Source organism: Schistocerca cancellata, chromosome 1 (assembly GCF_023864275.1).
Source record: "Schistocerca cancellata isolate TAMUIC-IGC-003103 chromosome 1, iqSchCanc2.1, whole genome shotgun sequence".
NCBI classification, from domain to species: Eukaryota; Metazoa; Arthropoda; class Insecta; order Orthoptera; family Acrididae; genus Schistocerca; species Schistocerca cancellata.
Genome location: NC_064626.1, coordinates 473,778,367 through 473,802,018, shown reverse-complemented (window position 1 = coordinate 473,802,018; position 23,652 = coordinate 473,778,367). Strand labels below are relative to the sequence as shown.

The 23,652-nt window shown below is 40.2% G+C and overlaps 1 protein-coding gene across 1 annotated transcript in view; it reads right to left on the bottom strand.

Moving 5' to 3' along the window:
• Positions 1-23,652, bottom strand: part of LOC126177132 (eIF-2-alpha kinase GCN2) — a 317,728-nt gene that overhangs the window by 245,544 nt on the left and 48,532 nt on the right. The window contains exon 4 of the mRNA XM_049924405.1: positions 2,020-2,155. Coding sequence (XP_049780362.1) covers positions 2,020-2,155 — 136 coding nt within the window. The remainder of the gene's footprint in view (positions 1-2,019; positions 2,156-23,652) is intronic.

The following is a 23,652-nucleotide window of genomic DNA, read 5'->3' as shown; positions in this document are numbered from 1 at the left end:
CAGAATGAGATTTTCACTCTGCAGTGGAGTGTGCGCTGATATGAAACTTCCTGGCAGATTAAAACTGTGTGCCCGACCGAGACTCGAACTCGGGACCTTTGCCTTTCGCGGGCAAGTGCTCTACCATCTGAGCTACCGAAGTACGACTCACGCCCGGTACTCACAGCTTTACTTCTGCCAGCTGTTTCATATCAGCGCACACTCCGCTGCAGAGTGAAAATCTCATTCTGGAAACATCCCCCAGGCTGTGGCTAAGCCATGTCTCCGCAATATCCTTTCTTTCAGGAGTGCTAGTTCTGCAAGGTTCGCAGGAGAGCTTCTGTAAAGTTTGGAAGGTAAGAGACGAGGTACTGGCAGAAGTAAAGCTGTGAGTACCGGGCGTGAGTCGTGCTTCGGTAGCTCAGATGGTAGAGCACTTGCCCGTGAAAGGCAAAGGTCCCGAGTTCGAGTCTCGGTCGGGCACACTGTTTTAATCTGCCAGGAAGTTTCATCTGTAGTGACGTTTACATATTGAATAAAATATGTGCACACTGTAGTCTGTAACTAATTTACTTTTTCCTTTCATATAGTTCATAATTGTCACACTGTATCATGTAATAAAATAGGATGTACAGTGAAATTACTAGGGACAAGAATAAAATTAGCACGATTAAGTTCTTCGAGTCCAGTATATGTATGCAACAATTCATGGCTCATAGTTTCACAGTAATTTCTAAGTTGACTCAATTCTTAACGATGAATGAAGAAATTATTTGTGTATTAAATGCACGAAACACATTACTGAGTGACACAAAAGGCTACAATAAAATAAAATTTGACATTTTGCTGAGTGATGAAAAAATTCATAGATGACTGATGCAAGACTCACGATTTCTGATGGTGCAACAGGAATGATGAAACAAGATAGTAAACAGGGAAATGATAAAATCAAATGATATATATTTGCGCATAGCAGATGATGAGTGTATGGGTTGCTAGATCTTTTATGGCAGAGCTTTGTAATTATTTAAGACATCTCCAATTTAGACTTTCCACATGACAGGCATTAAATGCAGCCAAGTGTTGTGGCAGGGAAGAATCCAAGAGGAACATCAGAAAATGCTACAGTTATGCTGAATGTCTTAGTAACTGCAAGTCATCACTGAATTTAACGTCTGAATTTTAGGAGCCTGCAAGCATTTTTCCTATTGTATATGCATAAGTAATCAAACAGATGCACATACCTTATAACTACTGTATAAAGATGCCTAAAATAGTTATTCCTTAACCTTCAACATTTTAAGATACACTGTACAGAAAAAACACAAAAATACATTCTTAACCCCCCCCCAATCCGAGGGCGATTTTTCAATTTTTCTCTGTAGAGAATTGCGTACCAATTTTATTCAAAATTAGAATAGTTATAAGAATTGTATTCAAAGAATATAATACGAAAACCAAGAACTGAATTTAGAAGTGCTTTTTAACTGACTTTTATGTACATAATGTGGGAAATGCAAAAATTGAATTCAAAATTATAAACACGAGAGAAATCTCTTTATAATTTTTCTGAGTGTGGTGTACCTCGAAGCAGATGTCCATAGACTACCGCGTGCTAAAGGTTACAAATTTCCTGACATGAGAAGATATGTGGATGAAACTTGAGAACATGTAAAACTTAACACTCAATGTACCAGAGCATCAGAGAAAGATTCGTTGGGAAAGCAGCAACTTCTGACATACAAACAGCCTAGCAATTATATCAGACATGATAACACAGCATGCCATGCAGAATCATACAGAAAGAGCACGCATGTCACTCACACCTGGAGGGTTAATGCATTACACATTCAAATTACAATTGCAATATGTTATTATTTGAAAAACATATGTCTTAGACGTTCTCTTAATGTTAAAAATTTCTTCTTTGAAAATGAGATTTCAAACTGGCACAGAAAAAAAAGCTTTGTGTTACACAGGACAGAGAATAGGAGATTTATAAAACAGCCTATATTAATATGTAAGTTATCTAAATGCAACCTGGACATGTTGTGCCAACTCGAACACCATCACTTCTCCTTTTAATTTCTGGGCTAAATTTTCCAGTTCTGTCTTCAACTGATGGAGCACCGCAGCAGATAAGCCTTTACTTCTTTCCAGAGTAAGTGTAGGAACACTGGAAACATAAAAAATATAGATACATTTGCAGCAGTGTATACTAGCTAACAAGGTTCATTAGAGATAAACTAAACACTTGGAAAGAAAGCTCAGTTTCGCAAACTGAAAGTTCAGAAACAGTGGCCTGAAGCATTAAGAAGAAAAAGGCTGATCAATGATGTCAAACAGGCACACACTACATAATATTACTAGTATTGAAAATGTTTTCTGTTCCTTATTGTTCAGTACACTAATGTACAATTTGCTTGTGACTCCTGAAAAGAAATGTAACATAGTACAGTAGAATAGTCTGAGAGCTTCATAAGCCTACAAGACCCCAAGTTTCATTTCCAGACATAACAAGCAAATAGCAGAACTTGGATAACAAAATAATCACGGCACAGCATTTTCCTTGTGTGTTATTTGATTATTGCTAATAGCTATTACGGACCTGTCAACAAAACAAAAGTTCTTAATGAGATGTTTATTTTTACACATTCTGAAGGCTTTCTCTGAAGGAGTCTTCTGTTTTCTGTTAAAATTATAATGGACAAAAGTGAAATATTATGCAAAATGGCTACAATCCAAGACAGTATCTCTTTTATGAGCAGAACTGAAAAACAATGGTTATCGATGAGTAGAAGTTTAATCCTGTAAAAATTATGGTACTCTATTCTGTTTTGAATGCTCTTGTCTGAAAATACTAAAGATTTTTTTGGAATGCCACTGTCCCTTACCAGACATGGTCCGACCTTTCAACTGACTTACATAGCCAGTTACAGGAGGACCTACAGTAGAGTCCGAACCACAGTGCACCTTGGCATTTTTTGCGACAACAAACACTGCCAAAAGAAGTGATAAGTGACCCACAAAAATCCTAGGATTGACCATGGATTGTACCAGAGACATTTGGATTTATGGATTTATAATCTGGCACTTTACTACTGAGCCATATTACATTCACACATCTGATAAAAACACCTGTTTTTTTTTAATGTGGTTTGATATTTTAAAGTTTTTAACACGTTTAAAGGCGTTAATAACAAGACCATACCCAACCAAAAATCCCTACTGGTACCTGTTAGTTTGCTGGTTTTTATTGTGTTTATGTTTTCGAACTGTTGGTGACACCATCAATTACTCATTCATTTCTCAAGGAGTGAGTACCTCTCTGCCATATTGATGGTATCATTGCTCTGTCTGTGTGGACTGTGACAGCTAGTAACCTTTTTGCTCATTCACTCTCTCTCTCCTCTCTTTAACTTCTTGAACTCAGGTATATAATGAAAATACACACACTGTACTTCTTTATTACGTATCCCCAATGATCAGTTTACTTCACATCAACAATTACTCTTGCTGATAGCTCTAATTTGTTTCTAAGTGTCGCAGAACATAAGAAAATCTCGTATTTTTATTTTAAAGGAAAAACAAGAGACCACATAGCTTCTTCCAATATGGCAGCAGGAGGAAGAAATGGCAGGCCAATGATAACAAGCTAAACAACCATCTGTATATCCACCATTCACTAATTAAGAGAAAATTAAGAGAATACAATAGATATGCCACAATATTTAACAAACAGAAAGCTAATATGTTTTAAGTGATTGTTTATAATTTAAAAAAGGAAAATCCAGAATGGATAATGACAATATTATGAAAAGGATAAATTGCTACTCACCACATAGTGAAGATGTTGAATCACAGATAGGCACGATGAAAAGACTACTGAACAAGTAAGATTTCGACCAGAAGGCCTCCGTCTGAATTACACAACATACACAAACAAATTCACACAAACACAGCTCACGCACACCACAACTGTCTCTGGATGCTGAGGCCAGATTGCGAGCAACTGCACTTGATGGCAGAAGCCAACTGAGTAGTGGGGTAAGGAGGAGGTTGGGGTAGGGAGAGGGAGGGATAGTGGGGTATGGGGAGGGTACAGAAAGTGCTGCTTGTGGGAGCATATAGGGATGAGGGGGAGAGACGGTAGGGCTGCTAGGTGCAGTCGGGAGACAAGATGGAAGGCAGGTGGGGAGGGGTGGGCGAGGTAGCAAAAAAGGAGGGAAGTAAAAAGATTGCAGGTCCGCTGGTGGGATAGAAGGCTGTGTAGTGCTGGAGTGGGAGCAAGGAAGGGGATAGCTAGGTGAAGGACAATGACTACTAAGGTCGAGGCCAGAAAGGGTTACGGAAACATAGGATACACTGCAGAGCGAATTCCCACCCGCGCAATTCTGAAAAGCTGGTATTGGTAGGAAGGATCCAGGTGACACATGCTGTGAGGCAGTCATTGAAGTGAAGAATGTGAAGTGAAGAATGTTGTATTAGGCAGTGTGTTCAGCAACTGTGTGGTCCAGCTGTTTATTGGTCACAGTGTCAGTGGCCATTCATGCTGACAGCAAGCTTCTTGGTAATCAGGCCCACGTAGAACGCAGCACAGTGGTTGCAGCTTAGCATGTAGATCACGTGACCGGTTTCACAGCTGGCCCTGCCTATGATGGGATAGGTGATGTTTATGACTGGACTGGAGTAAATGGTGATAGGAGAATGTTCAGGACAAGTCTTGCATCTAGGTCTGTTACAGGGATATAAGCCATGAGCCAAGGGGTTGGAAGCAGGGTTTGTGTAGGGATGGCTCTGAGCACTATGGGACTCAACATCTTAGGTCATAAGTCCCCTAGAACTTAGAACTACTTAAACCTAACTAACCTAAGGACATCACAGACACCCATGCCCAAGGCAGGATTTGAACCTGCGACCGTAGCAATCCCGTGTGTAGGGATGCATGAAGGTATAGTGTAGGTTCGTTGGGAAGGTTAGGACACTCCTCATTTCAAGGCATGACAAAAGGTAGTTGAAACCTGGTGAAGAATGTGACTCAACTGCTCCAGTCCTGTACGGAACTGACAAGTAACACTACCCAAGTCCCACTCACCGATTCCGACACACTTCTAATACATTGTAGTCTAGGTCAAAATATGAGAGAGATTTTTTTTATACATGCCCATACAATCACTGAAGAGGTCAAAACCCTCCCGAGGAAAATGCAGTTGTTATCTTTCTGAGCATATATTGTTGAAACAGTTCAAGATATAACAAAAATGTTGAAACATAATTTCCATGGTGCAATCACATCTTTAAACATTTTAATATATTTCAAAATCCTCTGCTCACCTCACAATTTTTGAAATTTTATGGTTAGTAAATCTAATAATTCATTTAACAACAAATTGAATGATATATGATAAAGTTACATCCCCAAGTCACAATACCCAGATATATATACCCCTATATACCACTAAGGGGTTATTACAAATGATTGAATCGATTTCACAGCTCTACAATAACTTTATTATTTGAGATATTTTCAAAATGCTTTGCACACACATACAAAAACTCAAAAAGTTTTTTTAGGCATTCACAAATGTTCGATATGTGCCCCTTAGTGATTCGGCAGACATCAAGCCGATAATCAAGTTCCTCCCACACTCGGCGCAGCATGTCCCCATCAATGAGTTCGAAAGCATCGTTGATGCGAGCTCGCAGTTCTGGCACGTTTCTTGGTAGAGGAGGTTTAAACACTGAATCTTTCACATAACCCCACAGAAAGAAATCGCATGGGGTTAAGTCGGGAGAGCGTGGAGGCCATGACATGAATTGCTGGTCATGATCTCCACCACGACCAATCCATCAGTTTTCCAATCTCCTGTTTAAGAAATGCCGAACATCATGATGGAAGTGCGATGGTGCACCATCCTGTTGAAAGATGAAGTCGGCGCTGTCGGTCTCCAGTTCTGGCATGAGCCAATTTTCCGCGGGCTACGCGTGAAACTAGCCCGCACGCGTTCAACCGTTTCTTCGCTCACTGCAGGTCGACCCATTGATTTCCCCTTACAGAGGCATCCAGAAGCTTTAAACTGCGCATACCATCGCCAAATGGAGTTAGCAGTTGGTGGATCTTTGTTGAACTTCGTCCTGAAGTGTCGTTGCGCTGTTATGACTGACTGATGTGAGTGCATTTCAAGCACGACATACGCTTTCTCGGCTCCTGTCGCCATTTTGTCTCACTGCGCTCTCGAGCGCTCTGACGGCAGAAACCTGAAGTGCGGCTTCAGCCGAACAAAACTTTATGAGTTTTTCTACGTATCTGTAGTGTGTCGTGACCATATGTCAATGAATGGAGCTACAGTGAATTTATGAAATCGCTTCAATCATTTGTAATAGCCCTGTATATGCGCATTCTGTCCACAGTTTGATGCTTATCATACATGGTGATAGTCTTGTTTGCAATTTAACACTGCAATCCTAAAATATGGGTTCCTGAAGGTTTTAATTGAACAATAACATCTTGCTCTCTGTCAAGTCTGGGAATTATCAATGTGGAGGTGGCAAGGTGCCATTCCAATTTTGTTTTTTTCATAGTTTTTGTTTTATTTGCTTGTTGTTTCTTTTGTTTCAGTTCTTTGGCTGTTTGGTTTTGGATATTATGATTGACATTTACTTTGTTATTTTATAGTATTTAGTTTGGTTGCATTATCTTTGATAGTCAGTGCAACAATGAGGGGACGTTGTATTTATCCATTGCAAAGAAATGCTGCACACACATACACAATGTGTACCACACACATCTGATTATTTCAATATTATTGCACAGTTTACAGCATGGATCACTATGTTTAAAGCAATAATTAGAAGAAGGTTACATTTGCGAGGCTTTTTTGTGACGTATCCACTCTTGGACCACGAATACCTGTTCACAAATTGAGGGGATAAAAACTGATTATGGATCAAAGATTGAATTTTGAGGATATTATTCCTCAGGTGCAAATTTACATCACAGCCATACAGTAGGATTACATCAGAGAACTGTTTTAGAAAATTCTTCCATGGTCTGACTGTGTTAACATCAAGTGGCTGGATTATGCTCATTGTTTCAACAGAGAGCATCATACAGTGTATATCCCTGTTTCCTTATTCCACATATTTGTGAAAGATTGTCAGAACAGGGTATTTACGGGAAAGAGCAATCTAGTCTATAAATTATTACAAAGCCTGCAGTAACTATGAGCATTTAGGAGGCATTAATATGGACTTATTCAGGCCATGTGTATATTGAGACCTATGTTGCGACTGTGTACTATGGGGGGAGGGCGGTGACAAGAGCCCGATGCCCTCGGTCTAGACGTACGTACACAAGTCCATGGCTGCCTCAGGTTTGCACAAATACATGTCATGTGGCAGGGTGGGTATGGACATCAAATTGCTCAACAGAAACATGATGAAGAGCAAGTGCTGGATGGTTGAACAGGAGGATAGGTATGCAATAATGTATGCATGAACTTCACTGCATGCGTACAGGTGCTGATACTGTCATTTGGTGATCATCGTTTCTATAAACAGGTAGCCGGAATTTGTGGGCTGAGTGTTGGATTCAAATTGAATAGCATATAGAGAATATAACAGACTGAGTGTATACACGTGATTCCGAATACAGCATGATGTATCCAAAGAATGTATTACACCTATTACACAAAAGCTTCGATCATCCACAATACAATGTTGACTCTATCATTACCGACAAGGAAATATCATTCGTATTACATTTAGTGAATCTGATTAAGGAGTCCATCGACAATGATGTATCTGTAGACAGATAAAGTACTTTGATCTATGATGACGACACTTTATTTCCTGAGGCTGTCACTGTGAAAGAGGTGTTTGAAGAGGATTATGAGGATGTTGTGGAAGACAGCACGAAAAGTAAAATGGTAACTGATTTGGAATATAAAAAAGAGACAGTTATGTTTTGGCTTGGAAATAACAGTTTAAAAACAGTCCAACATAATTTCAGAAAGGTTATGGATACAAAATCACTATATAGACGGGAAAAACAAGTCACTGAAGGTGAGACACGAAGTGACAAATTATTACAGATTTCCAAATACTTATTGCAACAATTACAGAAAGAATGCAATAAATCACTACCTATTCATATCTTGGATCTGAAACAATGAGCTTTGAGGGACAGATGTGAAATTAATCTGTCATGCCACCTATTCATGGCATCTGTGAAATTGGTTCACCATTTTAAAGTAAGGCATTGAATTATTTCCAACAAGATTAATATATTTGTTACTCAAAAACCAATACAGAATAATCAGTAGAACACACTAATGCATTTGTGGCAAACATAACATCAAATACTGCATCATTAGGAGAGGACAATGTTTACAATTGGGACCAATCTGTGTTTAACCAGGGGACACATGCAGGAAAACTAAAAATTGAATGTTTCGCTCAATCATTGAATTCGTTAAGCTACACAATTCAACCAATCCTATCTGCAATTGGTGTTTTCAATCCCCTTTGCTCTTAGTCCTGCAGGAAACAGGTGGTCAGTTTGGATCCATTGTTCTACGAACTAGGTACAAAAGTGATAATATTGGTGCATTTGCTTCACCATCTGATAAATTAAATGGTTCGTGGATGTTTACTTACCTAGTGATGGTGAACGATCTGTGTTTGGGTTCCTGAACTGCAGGAACTGGCACAATCCAGCCACTTGATGTTTACATATTCAGACTGTGAAAGAATTTCCTAAAACAGTTCTCTGGTGTAAATATGCATCTGAGGAATAATATCGTGAAAATTCAATCTTTGATTCATAATCAGTTTTCATCACTTCGATTTGTGAACATGTTTAGGTATGCGTGGTTCAAGAGCAGATACATCTTAGAAAAATCTGATAACTGTGAACCGCCTGTTAATTTTTGTTTTAAAAATTGCGATAAATGCTGTAAATTGTGCAATAATCAGATTGTGTGGTGCACATTGTGTATATGTATGCAGCACCTCTTTGCAATGGATAATACAATGTACCCTCATTATTGCACTGACTATCAAAGATAATGCAACACTGTAAAATAACACAGTAGATGTGAAATGTAATAGTCAAAATCAAACAAACAACGAAACAAATAAAGCAAAGTCCACAAGGGGAGGGAGTACAACAAAACAACGGGAATATCCTCTCGCCACCTCCACACTGATTATTCCTGGACTCGACAGAGAGTGAGACCTTATTGTTTCAATCAAATCTTTCACGAGCCATTATGGTTGCACTATGAAATTGCAAACATCACTATCACCATGTATGACAAACATCATACTGCGGACGGGGCACACATATAGTGGTACTTCAATTTATATCCAACTACTGCGACTTCAGGATGTAATCATATCATATATGGTTCAATTTGTTGTTAAGGGGAGTTGGAATGCCCTATCTCGCCAATGTTAAATTTGCTAACTTTGTGTACCTTTTTCTTTGGAACTATTATCTTCAGAACTTTGAAATTCTGGCAGAGGTTTTCAGCATATATTGTGAGCCCACTGAACTAGAACCAATGTTTTCTTTTTGTTGGTATAGTATTTATGAATTTTTTACCATTAAGCCATTTTTTATTGGAAAAAGTATAACATAAACTTCCCTAGTTCAGAGAATAAGCCAGTTCTTGTCATGATTCTAGTTCAGTGGCCTCTTTGAACTGTTTTGCAGCATTTCTGAAAATTTGAATGTTGTTGGTTGAGTGGTTTATGAGATAAAGGTACATGTAACACTAAAAATGTCAAATGCCAGAAAATGCGATTAAAGTAATTTATTATGAAAATTCACAAATACCTTTTATTCTATTATCAAAAGTGTCCAGCAGAGTAATCAGGGTCATCTTCTAGTTCTTCTTCTTCACCTAGAAGCTTTCTTCTCCTTGCTGCCCTTGCTTTTTTTGTATTAAATTCAGCTGCATACTGAGCCTTCCTTACTCGCACGCTGTCCAGAAGCTGAAGACCTCTGATGGTGTTGATACCAGGAGCAATGCCGAGCCTTGCCATGACCTTTAGCCTACCCATATGACCATCATTGAATGAAATAACAGCATCACTGACTCCCCATTTCAATGTTTTTATCCCAACAAATACATTCTTAGGTACACGAGTCCAAATGAGGTTGTTGAACGACTCGTTTTGATTCTGGGTACAACCATGAAGACATTTTCGCAGAAGATCAGGATGCCCCAAGTCTCTATATATTGGTTTAATTACTTCCATAACAGCCAATGGAATATAATTTTTATGGTGATAAGGATCCCCAGTAGCTTGAGATTTTCTATAATTGCACCATGACTGAGGACCATCTGGACAAGCAAAATGTTGAGGATTATCATCAGTTGATGATCGATGTAAATATGTGGCCCATACAGCTTGTCTCATTTCCTGCAAATTATTTGCATTATTTCTTATTGCCATACCATAGTATTGTTGTAATTCATTTATAATTTTATCTGACAGGCGACCTCTAATGGTTTTACCATCTGACAAAATTTTGTCCTTCAGATTCTGTTTCAGTTTCCTTAGACGAGTGCCCATTCGTTTCTGAACATGACCGACACATTCTAGTTTAGTTATTGTCTTATTGACATATGGCATGGATTCTGTAACACTTTTGTATGCCTTGGAGTCCCCATCTCCAAGGAATTTTGTGTAAAATACTCCCCGTTCTTTTTCTGATCTGCTAAACATTTTCACAGCAGCGGCAGCCTCCATGCCTCCACTCGTACCTTCATAATTCTTGCTACATATGTGAGCTGCTTCTATCTTACCAGATGCACAATGGTAACAATGTTTAGTGAGCACTTCATAGTCCAAAACTTTACCGCTGTCCACACTAGTAACAGTAGCAACAGCATTTTTGGATGTGTGACCCCTTTTCTGCCAGGTTCCATCAAAAGCAACAGGGATATCTGGGTTTCCTTCATTTATATATTTTGCTTCACTGGCAGCAGCTTTCATTGATAAATCTGCTACAGACTGAACAGCATCTCCTATCACTTCAGTGTAATTGTCAATTTTAGCAGGTGGAGGTGGAAGATTCATTATGGCACAAAATGTTTGAGCAGCAGTATGTCCTTTACCAATTGCTCTCATTGCATACATTAGCCTGATATTACTCTCAAACAAATTGCTACTGCATGTTTTAGAGCTCCAAAAACAGGTCTCATTTTCACAACTGGCACAAACTATAGCAATTTTGCAGGAAAGTCCTATAGATTTTGTTATGTTCATATCAAAAGAACCTCCACAAAGATTACAACACAAACATTTCTTCATAAACTCAGTAAAAACAGGAAAGTCGACTAAAACATATTGTTCATTAGAAGCTTCATCTGTAATTTCACTTGCACAGTTTGATAACTTCTTTTTTGATGCACTGGTGGGCGTGTCTCCTTCACACATCTCAGCTGTACAAACGTCAGAACTTTCACCAGCATCAACAGGTGCTGAAGCAGAATCACTTGAACAAACGTTATTTGTAAATCTATTACCGCGAAACTTTCGCTTTTTAAATAATGATGCACTCCTAGGCATCGTAGAAACTACGCACTCACCACTGAAAGTCAAAACAAGACAGATAACAAACTCCAAATGAGCGACAAACTAAACTCGAGGCTCAAAACAAACACTCACAGATCAAAAACTGAACAATAAACACAGCTAGTCGTAAAAACAATGGTACCTATGGAAGGATCAAAGATTCTACAACTGAAGAGTGAAATCCACAGCCTTCTATATGTAATGTTTTCGGAAATGCGAAGATTTAAATGTGTACAAATCACAAGATGGGTAACTTTGCTGGGCGCACATGTAATTTTGAAAAATTAAATAAAAATACTTCCAATTGGAATTTCTTAACAAATTTTGCACCATTTTAAGCAGAAAATTTCAAATTAAGTTATAAGGTTAAAAACTGAAAATGTGAATTTTTTCCATTTTCCGGCATTCCAACTCCCCTTAAATCTATTATTAGATTTACAACACATAAAATTTCAAAAATTGTGAAGTGAGAGGAGGATTTTGAAATATATCAAAGTGTTTAAAGATGTGATTGCACAGTTGTAAAGTACAGTACCAACCATAGAAATTACGTTTCAACATTTTTGTTATATCTCGAGTTGTTTCAATGATATATGCTCAGAAAGATAACAACTGTGTTTTCTTCGGGATGGTTTTCACTAGCTCAATGGCCATATGAGTACCTAAAAAAAATACATGTATCATATTTGATCTAGATTACAACATATTCAAAGTGTATCGGAATCGTGAGTGGCATTTGAGTAGTGTTACTTGTGAGTCACAAGGGGAATACTCCTCTCTGACCAGACGGTGGGACATTGGGAGATGGTAGGTGACTGGAGAGATAAGGCAGGGAAGATCTGTTTCTGTATAAGGTTGTGAGGGTAATTAACATCTGTGATGGCCTCATTGAGACTGGTACATTTTGAGAGAGACTGTCACTACATATGCAACACCAGTGGGTATCTGGGCTGTATGGAAAGGACTACTTGGTATGGAAAGGGTGCCAGCTGTTGATGTGGAGGTATTACTGGTGGTTGGTATGTCTGATATGGAAGGAGGTACTGATGTAGCATCTTTGAGATTGAGGTCAACATTGAGGAAAGTGGCTTGTTGGATTGAGGAGGGTCAGGTGAAGCAAACGGGGGAGAAGGTGTTGAGGTTCTGGAGAAATATGGATAGGATGTCCTCACCCTCAATCCATAGCACGAAGATGTCATCAATAAATGTGAACCAAGTGAGGGGTTGGGGATTCTGGGTGGTTAGGAAGGATTCCTCCAAAAGGCCCATGTGCAGGTTGGTATAGGTAGGTGCCACGTACAAGTGCCCATGCCACATTCCAGATTTGTTTGTAGGTGATGCCTTCAGAGGAGGAGTGATTGTGGTTGAGAATGTAGTGGGTCAAGGTGATGAGGGAGAAGATAGTAGGTTTGGGATCCATCAGATGTTGGGAAAGGTAGTGTTCAGTAGCAGCTAGGCAATGGCCATTAGGGATGTTAGTGTCAAGGGAGGTGGCATCAACAGTGATGAGCATGGCACCAAGTGGTAAACGAACAGCAATCATTAGGAGTTGGTAGAGGAAGTGGTTGGTATCTTTTCTATAGGAGGGTAGGTTGTGAGTATAGGCTGAAGGTGTTGGTCTATGAAAGCAGAGATTCTCTCAGTGGGGATGCAGTAACGGGCCTCAATGAGGTGTCCTGGGTGGTTGGATTTATGGACTTTGGGAAGCATGTAGAAGGTAGGTGTGTGTGGAGTGGTAGGAATGAGAAGAGAGATACGAGGTTCTGGGATGGGGCTTTGGATTTGAGGAGAGACTGGAGATCCTGCTGGATTTCTAGAATGGTGTCACTGTGGCAGTGTTTGTAGGTGGTGAATCTGACAACTGGCGGAGTCCTTCTGCCAGGTAATCCTTGCAGTTCACACAACATTGGCAACACTGGTCGAGCCTTTGTCATCTAGTAAGGTTATTAAATCGGGATCAGATTTTAGGTGGTGGACTGCAGTTCTTTCTGTGGATGTAAGGTTAGCTTGCATACTGAGGGATTTGGTGAATGATAGTGAGGCAAGATTCAAGGTTAAGAAATTCTGGAAAGTTAAAAAGGGGTGATTTGGGACTGTGGGGGTGGATCACCACTGGATGGAGAGAGCTGAATTGGGCAGGGTTCAACATTGGTCTTTGGTTGAATCTGATTGGTAGGGTTGCTGGTGAAAAGGTGATTCCGCTGCATGGAGTGGAAGAAGGAGAGAAGACCTTTAAGTCCAGCATGATTGAATATGGGAGTGGGGAAAAGGTGAGGCCTTTAGAAAGGCTAATGGAGGAAAGGTTCATGACTGTGTTTTGGTTCTGTCTAGGTTCTGGATTCTGTATGGCAGTGGAAGGGAGTTTTTGAAGATCGGGCACACGTAGTAGGTCTGCGAAGGATGTGCAGGAGGTTTGGAGGTTGTTGTAGAGGTGGTGGGTAGTTGTAATCCGAGGCAGTAGTAGGAAGTGAACAGGTTGGAGAGTTCTTTTGAGGTGGCGTTTTGCATGCTCTTCTAGTTCCTCAGGGTCAAGAGTTTCAGTATGTGAGATGTGATCCAGAAATTAAAGATTGCACATTAGGAGAATTTTACAGTTGAAGAGGAGGTACTTCCAGTAAATTTGGGCCTGACCCCAAAACCATGCAAGAGTACGTTGGTGAAGATTAAGGACTGGTGGAATCTGAACAGATGGGGGTCCATTGTGGAAGCAGGGGTTGCAACCAGAGCTGGGTACATTGATGTAAGGCCATTTGGGGTGATCTCATGAGTGCAGCAATGGGACTGGGTTCTGGCTAGGGATAACAGAATTTTCCTCCCATCACCCATCTCCCGAAGTACCACCATCCAGCCACAGAGGAGCATTCCCCCTGTGACTCTATATCACCCCTGGCTCTGCCAGGGTTTTGACTACCTCTTGTCATGCCCTGAAATGAGGGATGTCATAACTATTATTCTTCCCACACTTAGCACGGTGTTATTCTGCCACCCAGCGAACCTACATAACATCCTCATCCATTCCTATACGACCCTTGCTCCCGGCTCCTTCCCCTGTGGCTCATATCCCTGTAATAGACCCAGATGTAAGACCTGTCCCATACATCCTCTCAACACTACCAACTCCTAGTCCAGTCAAAAGCATCACCTATATCATTGAAGGCAGGGCTACCTGCGAAACCAGTCATGTGACCTACAAACTAAGCTGCAACCACTGTGGTGCTTTCTATATGGGCATGACAACCAAGAAGCTGTCTGTCTGCACAAATGGCCACCGACAAACTGTGGTCCAGAAAAAGCTGGACCACTTGATTGCTGAGTGGCCCACAATATTCTCCACAGCCTGTGCCATCTGGATCCTTCTTACCAACACCAACTTTTCTAAACTGCACAGGTGGGAACTCTCGCTACAATATATCCTATGTTCCCATAACCCTCCTGGCATCAACCTTCATTTGTCATTGTTCTTTACCCACCTATCTCCTTCACTGTTCCCATTCAACTGCATCTAGCTACCCTTCTCTCTCTCTCTCTCTCTCTCTCTCTCTCTCTCTCTCTCTCTCTCTCTCCCCCCTCCCTCCCTCTCCACCTTGTCTCTGTATGCTCTCACAAGCAGCACTTTACTGTTCCCCACCCACACCCTGCTATCCCTCCCCCTCCCCAACCCAGCCTCTTCCAAACACCACACATGACCACTGTATCCGGGTGTCAAGGCTAGACTTTGAGCAACTACGCATCCTGCATTCCATCCTGGATTTTCCTTTGTTTAACCCACTAATGCCCACAGTATGTTACATCATATATTGCACATGCGTTTCTATTCTGTATTGTTACCACCAGAGGGAATGATGTAGGTTGCTTACAATTGTTTGCGTGTACAGTAAGTGGATGCCGCTCAACGGCTATGGCAGTTTTCAGTGACACAAATATACCATTACTGCACAGTTAGCCATTTCCTCTTAGTGCTAGTCTGAACTGACAAGATAGTGGGTGACAGGTAAGAATTTCATCCTATACTGAAACTGCTTGTATTGATATTAATGTCTCGCTTATGGTTTTAGTATTAGATGAGAATAACAATTAGTCATGATGATGTTTCTGGTTGTAAAATATTTATGTAGGTTTTTGTAATAGAGTACCACTTTGTCGTATGATACATAATACATGGGAAACTAACAATACTTTTAAACGTAATTCAGGAAACATTCCTGTTTTTACTTTTAGAGTAAAATAATAGATCCTGTAGTTTTCTGAGGTAATTTTGTTAGAGTCTTATGTAGTATATTTTATTGGCAGGTCAAATAAGTACTATTATAATCCTGACAATCCCTCTGATGCAGAGGAGAGACTAAAACCACTTGGAATCTTAGCGATGAAGATCACATCTATAATGAAAGAGAATGAGCTGATGAGATGGATTTAATCATCCTTTCACCATGTGATGGAAATGATTCCAATTGAGATGATGCTCCTAGTGACAGTGAAAGACTCGCTAGTTTCAGTGACATTGGTAAAGTTCTTTAGCAGCTACTGGGAGTACAAGCCACTTCAGAAGGAATAGAAACAATGTTATTGTGCAGCCTGTGAGAGAAAGCAAATGGAGATAAGAACACACCAGACTTGTCAAAGAAATATAAAACGATACCACTGACGTGGCTATCAAAGGGACTGAAAACCTTGGATGTTGGCAGTCAAAGAAATTTCAAAGGCTCATCAGAGCCTTTCCTTGTGTCTAAAATGAAGCAGCCTCATAAGACACTTGTAGATATATTCAAGGAAGTGTTCAATGAAGAATTTATGGAGTAAATTTATAAGAGATAGTGAAATATGCTGCTCAGAAATGATACAGAATTTCAAATTGCAGTTGATGAGTTATACAAATATTTTGGAATTCTTATTCATTCTGGTTACAATCCAGTCCCTTTTAGAAGACTTTACTGGGAGACAATGGCTGATACTTACAATTATCTCATAAGTAATTCACTCAGTAGAAACAGGTTTGGGGGAGAGAAAAAAAAAAAAAAAAAAAAACGACCACTTTCTGCTTTTCAATGATAACACAGTAACAGATCCAAGTAATAAAACTTGCAAAATTGGTCTGCTTTTGAAACACCTTAACATCATGTCTCTGCAACTTGTTCAGCCACTAGGCTGTTTGTTCTCTTTAGATTTTGTAAAGTTCAGTCCTTACTTTGATGCTGGTGACAAAGAAGAAGGAAAAACATTGGGAACTTCAATTACAGAAAAATTTTGTGTAGGTTTTCTCCCTCCTAACAATATTATGAGAAAGAAACTTGCCACTCACCATATAGCGGAGGTATTGAGTCGCAGACAGGCACAACGAAAAGACCCTCACAATTAAAAATTTTGGCCATTAAGGCCTTAGTCAACAGTAGTAGACACACACACACACACACACACACACACACACACACACACGTGCACGTGCACGTGCGCCCGCGCGCGAATGCAACTCACCCACCCGACTGTAGTCTCAGGCAACTGAAACTACACAGTGTCAATTGCCTGAGACTGCAGTCGTGTGTGTGAGTTGTGTTTGCATGAGCACGTGGTTTTTGTGTGTGTGTGTGTGTGTGTGTGTGTGTGTGTGTACTATTGTCGACGAAGGCCTCAATGGCCGAAAGCTTTAATTGTGAGAGTCTTTTTGTTGTGCCTATCTATGACTCAGAATCTACGCTACATGCTGAGTAGCAACTTCCCTTCTCATAATATTGTTACATTCCATCCTGGATTTTCCATTGTTTGATTTTCTTCTTCCTAATTATGTTGTCTCTGTTGACAACTATTTCAACTCTCTGCCACTCTTGGAACCACTAAGCAAGTATGAATTTCACTGCATTGTCACTATCCAGAGAAACAGGACTAAGAAGCACCACTGAAAGACTTGAAGGAATCTCATAGATCTTATCATGTTGCTGAAGATGAACATTTAAGCTGCTAAGATAGCTTTACGAAAGCCAAGTAACATTAGCAACAAATCTGCAAATCAGTGATTGTCTTACCAAGGGGACCTGCAAGACGTGTAAAGCAAAACAAAAGCACGTAACCGTGCCTCAACCAACTTTAGTACAACTCTACAACAAAGGCATGGGGGTTGTCAATCTTTTCCACAAACTGAGAGGTCTGTATAGAACCAGGAACCCCTTCAAGAAATGGTACTGGCCTCTTGTTAGATTCTGCCTTGTGAACATGTGGTTGCTGTATAGAAAGGTGAGTCACTTAAAGTTTGTTGGAGTTCTGATCAAGTGTTGTATTATCTCTACTGACTTTGTCAATAATGGACAAACCTTGAGGGCCCATGCCAAAATTCAGGAACAGTGTACCAGTTGATATCTGCAGAGGTAATGTTGGACACTTCATGGACAAAATTCTAGCTCTGACAAGCGGTAACAAATGTGGAAAAGGAACAAAATTTTGTTGCATAAAACATAATGTTGGTGTTCATCCAGACTCTTGTTTTTTGCAATATCACAGGTAAACACTGTGCACAATACAGAACATATTGCCAATATAATGTGATGTTGGACTTCATCCAGTTTGTTTGTTTCTGTTTTCCCAGTACCATTAACAGTAGTGTATCAATTTTCATGAATAAATTAGATTTAACAATATTATGAAAAGTATAATTGCTACTCACCATACAGTGGAGATATTGAGTAAAAAAAAAAAAATTAAGCATTTTGCCAACAAGGTCTTTGTAAAAAATAGAGGACACGGACACACACACACACACACACACACACACACACACACACACACACACACACACACACAGAGAGAGAGAGAGAGAGAGAGAGAGAGAGATTGGGATTCTAAACAACAATAGTTAAGCCTTTGCCAGCAAGTAGCACCAACCATTTCCCCTACTGACTCTCCACAGTTCCTGTTCCTTTACCATTGTAACCTGCTCAGCATTATTAATGCCACCTCCCTTTACACTAAAATCCCTAATGCCACCTTTCTAGATATTGACCTCCACCTTAAAGATGGCTACATCCATATCAAACCTACCAACCACCAGCAGTATCTCCACTTTGACAGCTGCCACCCATTCCATACCAAGAAGTCCATTCCATACAGCCTAGCCACCTGTGGCCATTGCATCTGCTGTGACAAGTGGTGTCCCACAAAATACACCAGGCATCTTACTGATGGCTTTACAGTGCGTAATTACCTTCGCAAACTTGTACAAAAACAGATATCCCGTGCCTTATCTTTCCAGTCACTCACCACCTCTCAAAGTCCCACCATCCGTCCACAGAGGAGCATCTCTCTCATAACTCGGTACCACCAAAGACTTGAGCAACTGAATTACATTCTCCACCAGGGTTTCGACTGCCTCTCGTTGTACCCTGAAATAAGAAACGTCCTACTCATTGTCCTTCCCACCCCTCCCACAATGGTATTCCACCACCCATTGAACCTACTCAGTATCTTCATTCATCCTTACACAACCCCTGCTCTCAAACCCTTGCCTCATGGCTAATACCCCTGTAATAGTGCCTAGATGAAAGACCTGTCTCATACATCCTCCCACCACTACCTACTCTAGTCTGGTCACAGACCTCACCTATCCCATCAAAGGCAGGGCTACCTGTGAAACCAATAAGCTGATCTACAAGCTGTCTGTCTGCATGAATGGCACCGACAAAACTAAGCCAAGAAATAACTAAACCACCTTGTTGCTGAGCACACCATCCAAAATGTTCATTTCAATAACTACTTCACAACCTTTAATGTGGATTCTTTCCACCAACACCAGCTTTTCTGAACTGTGCAAGTGAGAACTCTTCCTGCAGTATGTCCTACATTCCCCTAACCCTCCTGGCCTCAACCTTTGTTAGTCATTGTCCTCACCCATCTAGCCCCTTCCCTGCTCCCATTCCAGCACTACACAGCTATAAAGCAATTTTTCTTCGAAATTTCACATTTTCTTTCTTTCCTATTGTCCATTCAATCATGTATCCAGTTCAACTGGAATATGTGAAGTGGATGCCTTCAGGTATAATGAACATTCTGCACTTTTAGGATCACAAGCAGTGGACGATTGAGTGTGGTATGTCCTTGCCACCATCCTTCTCAATTGGAGCAGCAGAATATCACCATTCCTGAGGCAGTAGATAATGGGATAGTATGTGAGCCACTACCTGAATCTGAATCTCACTGGTTTCTGACAAATGAACTGTTTTAGATAATGGTGTCCTTAATGTGGGACGGTTTGCTCATCTACACTTAGGTACTCACTGTAACTTGAAGTTTTATGAAATTGTTATTCAGCAAGTCTATAACGGGAAGAATTTGAAAAGTTTATCCCTTTTGTCAACTGGGATTCTGTTCAGATGTGTGTTGTCATTGAAGTGAAAGTGGGTCTTGATTTCTAGATATCTGTTGCAGCTTATACACTGTTGTAAGCGCCTTATATCAAAGTCCTCATCTTCATTCCAATATAAATGGAATGGTATCTAGTAAATAGCAGTATACCTAAGGACTTTTTATGCATTCATTGGATCAAAGGTACAGATATTCTTCTTTGAACATATTGAACACTTTCACTGGCAATCACGTTCAGTACTTGTTCATCAACACTGGACTCGCATTCGGGAGGACGACGGTTCAATCCCGCGTCCGGCCATCCTGATTTAGGTTTTCCGTGATTTCCCTAAATCATTCCAGGCAAATGCCGGGATGGTTCCTCTGAAAGGGCACGGCCGACTTCCTTCCCCAATCCGATGAGACCGATGACCACGCTGTCTGGTCTCCTCCCCCAACCAACCAACCAACTTGTTCATCAAAAATTCTACACAGCAATCAATTGCATACTTTCCTTTTAGTGCTGCTACCAAATGGCATTAGTGCTATTCAGTTCCTGCTAGAATGGGTTAGGTCTTACTGTAAGTTGCATCTTCAGTTGTTCAATTAGAAGAGACATTTACCTCTCATTTTCTTCTCACGATGTCTTTCATTTTCCTCATCCTTCTTTTCTTCCTTACTATGAAATTCCATGGTACATGGAACATCAGTTGGAAGATTATCTTCCAATATATTTGCATTGATACCATCACACTGTTGAATCTGGAGAGAGCTTGACATTATCTCATGGTCTCACATTCACTTCACCTTCATCATTGGAACAAGCCATGAAATTGGGGTCATTATGGGAAAATAAAATAAGCCTTAGAAATATACAACTGATAAATCTTCTAAAACCATCACAAAACATGCCAGTATGCCTGCACTGGAAATTGTTCACGTAACTCTGTACCTTCTGCTGGTTTGAAAATGTTCATCTCTCGTAAACCTGAAAATTTACTTTCCTCACACTAATAATTGTGTATAGTTCACTTGTTTAACACTAACAACGATTGCACAAGCTTGACAAAGGTGTAAACAACAATGCAAAATAGTAACAACTGCTGCCAATGTAATTACAAATACAAAATTCTCATTACAAACACAAATCCCAAAATGGCAATCACTGCAGTGGATGGTTAAAGTCAAATAAATGGTATCGAAGGCAACTGAGACACACATACCAATTAAATTAATAAGAGGTGGTACTGGTCCAACACGGTATGCAAAATAGGTCAGAACACCATTGCTGAAGCAACAAAATACGCACACCAATTTTCAAAGAGCACAAAATCTCAAAGATGCTGATGTTTTACTGAAGCTCAAAATTTAACAGTTTTCACAATGAATCTTGGTCTCGAAATCTAGCAGAAATTCCAATGACATTCTGCTCATATGTGAAGTACACCAGCAGCAAAATACTATCAATACCTGAAATGTGTGACAGCAGTGATAATGTTATAAATGACACTGCCACTAAATTGGAGTTACTAAAGATGGTTTTCCAAAATTCCTTCACAAAAGAATACAAAGGAAATGTCCCAGAATTGGAATCAAGAACAGCTGTCAGCAAGAGTAACTTAGAAGTAGATATCCTCTGTGTACCAAAGCAGCTTACACCACTTAATACAGCCAAGTCTAAATTCCAGATTGTATAGCAATTAGGTTCCTTTCAGAATATGCCAATAAAATACCTCCACACTTTAGTAATTACACACAAACACTTGCTCGACAAAAGATCTGTACCTACAGACTGGAAAGTTGTACAATTCACACCAACATTCAAGAAAGGAAGTGTGAGTTATCAGCTGAATTACAGATCCGTATCGCTAACTTAGCTTTTCCGTATGATTTTGGAACATGTTCAAACATTGTGGTTTACCTCACAGAAAACAATCTATTTACAAACAGTCAGAACAGACTCAGAAAATGTCATTCTAGTAAGACACAACCAGCTCTTTATTCACATGAAATAATGAGTGCTGTTGACGGGGGATCTCAAGTCAAATTCACATTTCTAGATTTTCAGGCTTTTGACACTGTTCCTCATAAGCAAGTTCTAATCAAATTGCAAGCCAACAGAGAAAGTCACTGATTCAAACAGAAGTGGTATCTGCCATCTCCCAAGGAAGTGTCATAAACCCTCTGCTGTTGCTAATCTATAAAAATGATTTATGAAACAAGCTGAGCAGCCCTCTTAGATTGTTTGCAAATGATGCTGTCATTTATTGTCTTGTAAAGTCATCAAAGATCAAGATAAATTGTACAATGATTTAGATAAGGTATCTGTGTAAACCGGAAAGTGGCAGCTGACTCTAATTAATGAAAAGTGTGAAGCAATCTGCATAAGTAATAAAAGGAATCTCTTAAATTTTGGTTACAAAATAAATCACACAAATCTAAAGGCTGTGAATTCATCTAAATACTTAGAGATTACTATGACGAGTAACTTACACTGGAACAACTGCATATATAATGTTGTGTGGAAAGCTAACAACAGACTATGTTTTATTGACAGAACACTTAGAATATGCAACAGGTCCACTAAAGAGACTGCCTACACTATGTTTGTCCATACTCTTTTGGACTATTGCTGCATCATGTGGGATACGCGTCATATGGGAATGACGGAAGGCATAAAAAAAGCTCAAATAAGGGCAGCTTGTTCTGCACTATCAAACAACGGGAGAGAGGGTCACAGATATGATATGCAAGTTGGGATGGCAGTCATTAAAACAAAGTCTTTTTCTTTGCGGCAGGATCTTTTCACCAAATTTCAATCATAAACTTTCTTCTCTGAATGCGAAAAAAATTTTTGGTGCCAACCTACATAGGAAGAAACAATCATTGTAATAAAATAAGAGAAATCAGTGCTCGCCCATTTTTCTCGCATGCTGTTCGAGAATGGAACAGTAGAGAAATAGCTTGAATGTGGTTCACTGAACCCACTGCCAGGCACTTTATTGTGAACTGCAAAGCAGTCATGTAGATACAGATGTTATATCACATAAATACTAACAAATTCCAGTATGGGATGTGTCGTGTGAACGACCAAAGACCAAACTCCTCAACCCATTTAACGGCATGCAGACCTACAGAATCCTACTGCCGAGTGTTAGAATACTGCTGGCACAACACGGAGCACTACCACTGTCTTTCATAGCGCTGGGCACGGTATCCATGTCTTGTGGCACAACATTGCACTTCCATAGCCATGTACATGACTAGAAGCGAACTCCTGTCGCAACATAGCTGGCCAGGGTGACTAAATAAATGCACTGAGCAGCACTTGCATTTGTTCTCTGACCGATTCCAGACTACTGAACACAGCCAATGCTGAGTCAGTCTACATGCAAGCCATCAGTCCAAAGTCCTACCTAACCTAGTAGTGTCATCAGCCAGGTACAGGTATACACGCCCTCACTACACTTGCCTCAAGCCAGTATCACAAGGGAAGACCACCTCTACGGTAACTTCACACGGCACTCCAGGTGATCCTGAGGGGTCCTTGATTCGGCTCAGGTCATCTGCATGCCTGATTGCTGTTCATGATCGCTGTGATGTAAGCTTACTGTTTGCTGGGTATGGTTTTCTTGCATCAGTGCGGACACATCAGCAGCTGCAGCTCTACTGCTGAAGCAGCACCGAGCTGCCTATCAACATATGCTCTGCCACGCAGCCAAGCACGCCACTGTGAGTTATGCTAAGGTAGAAACCTGC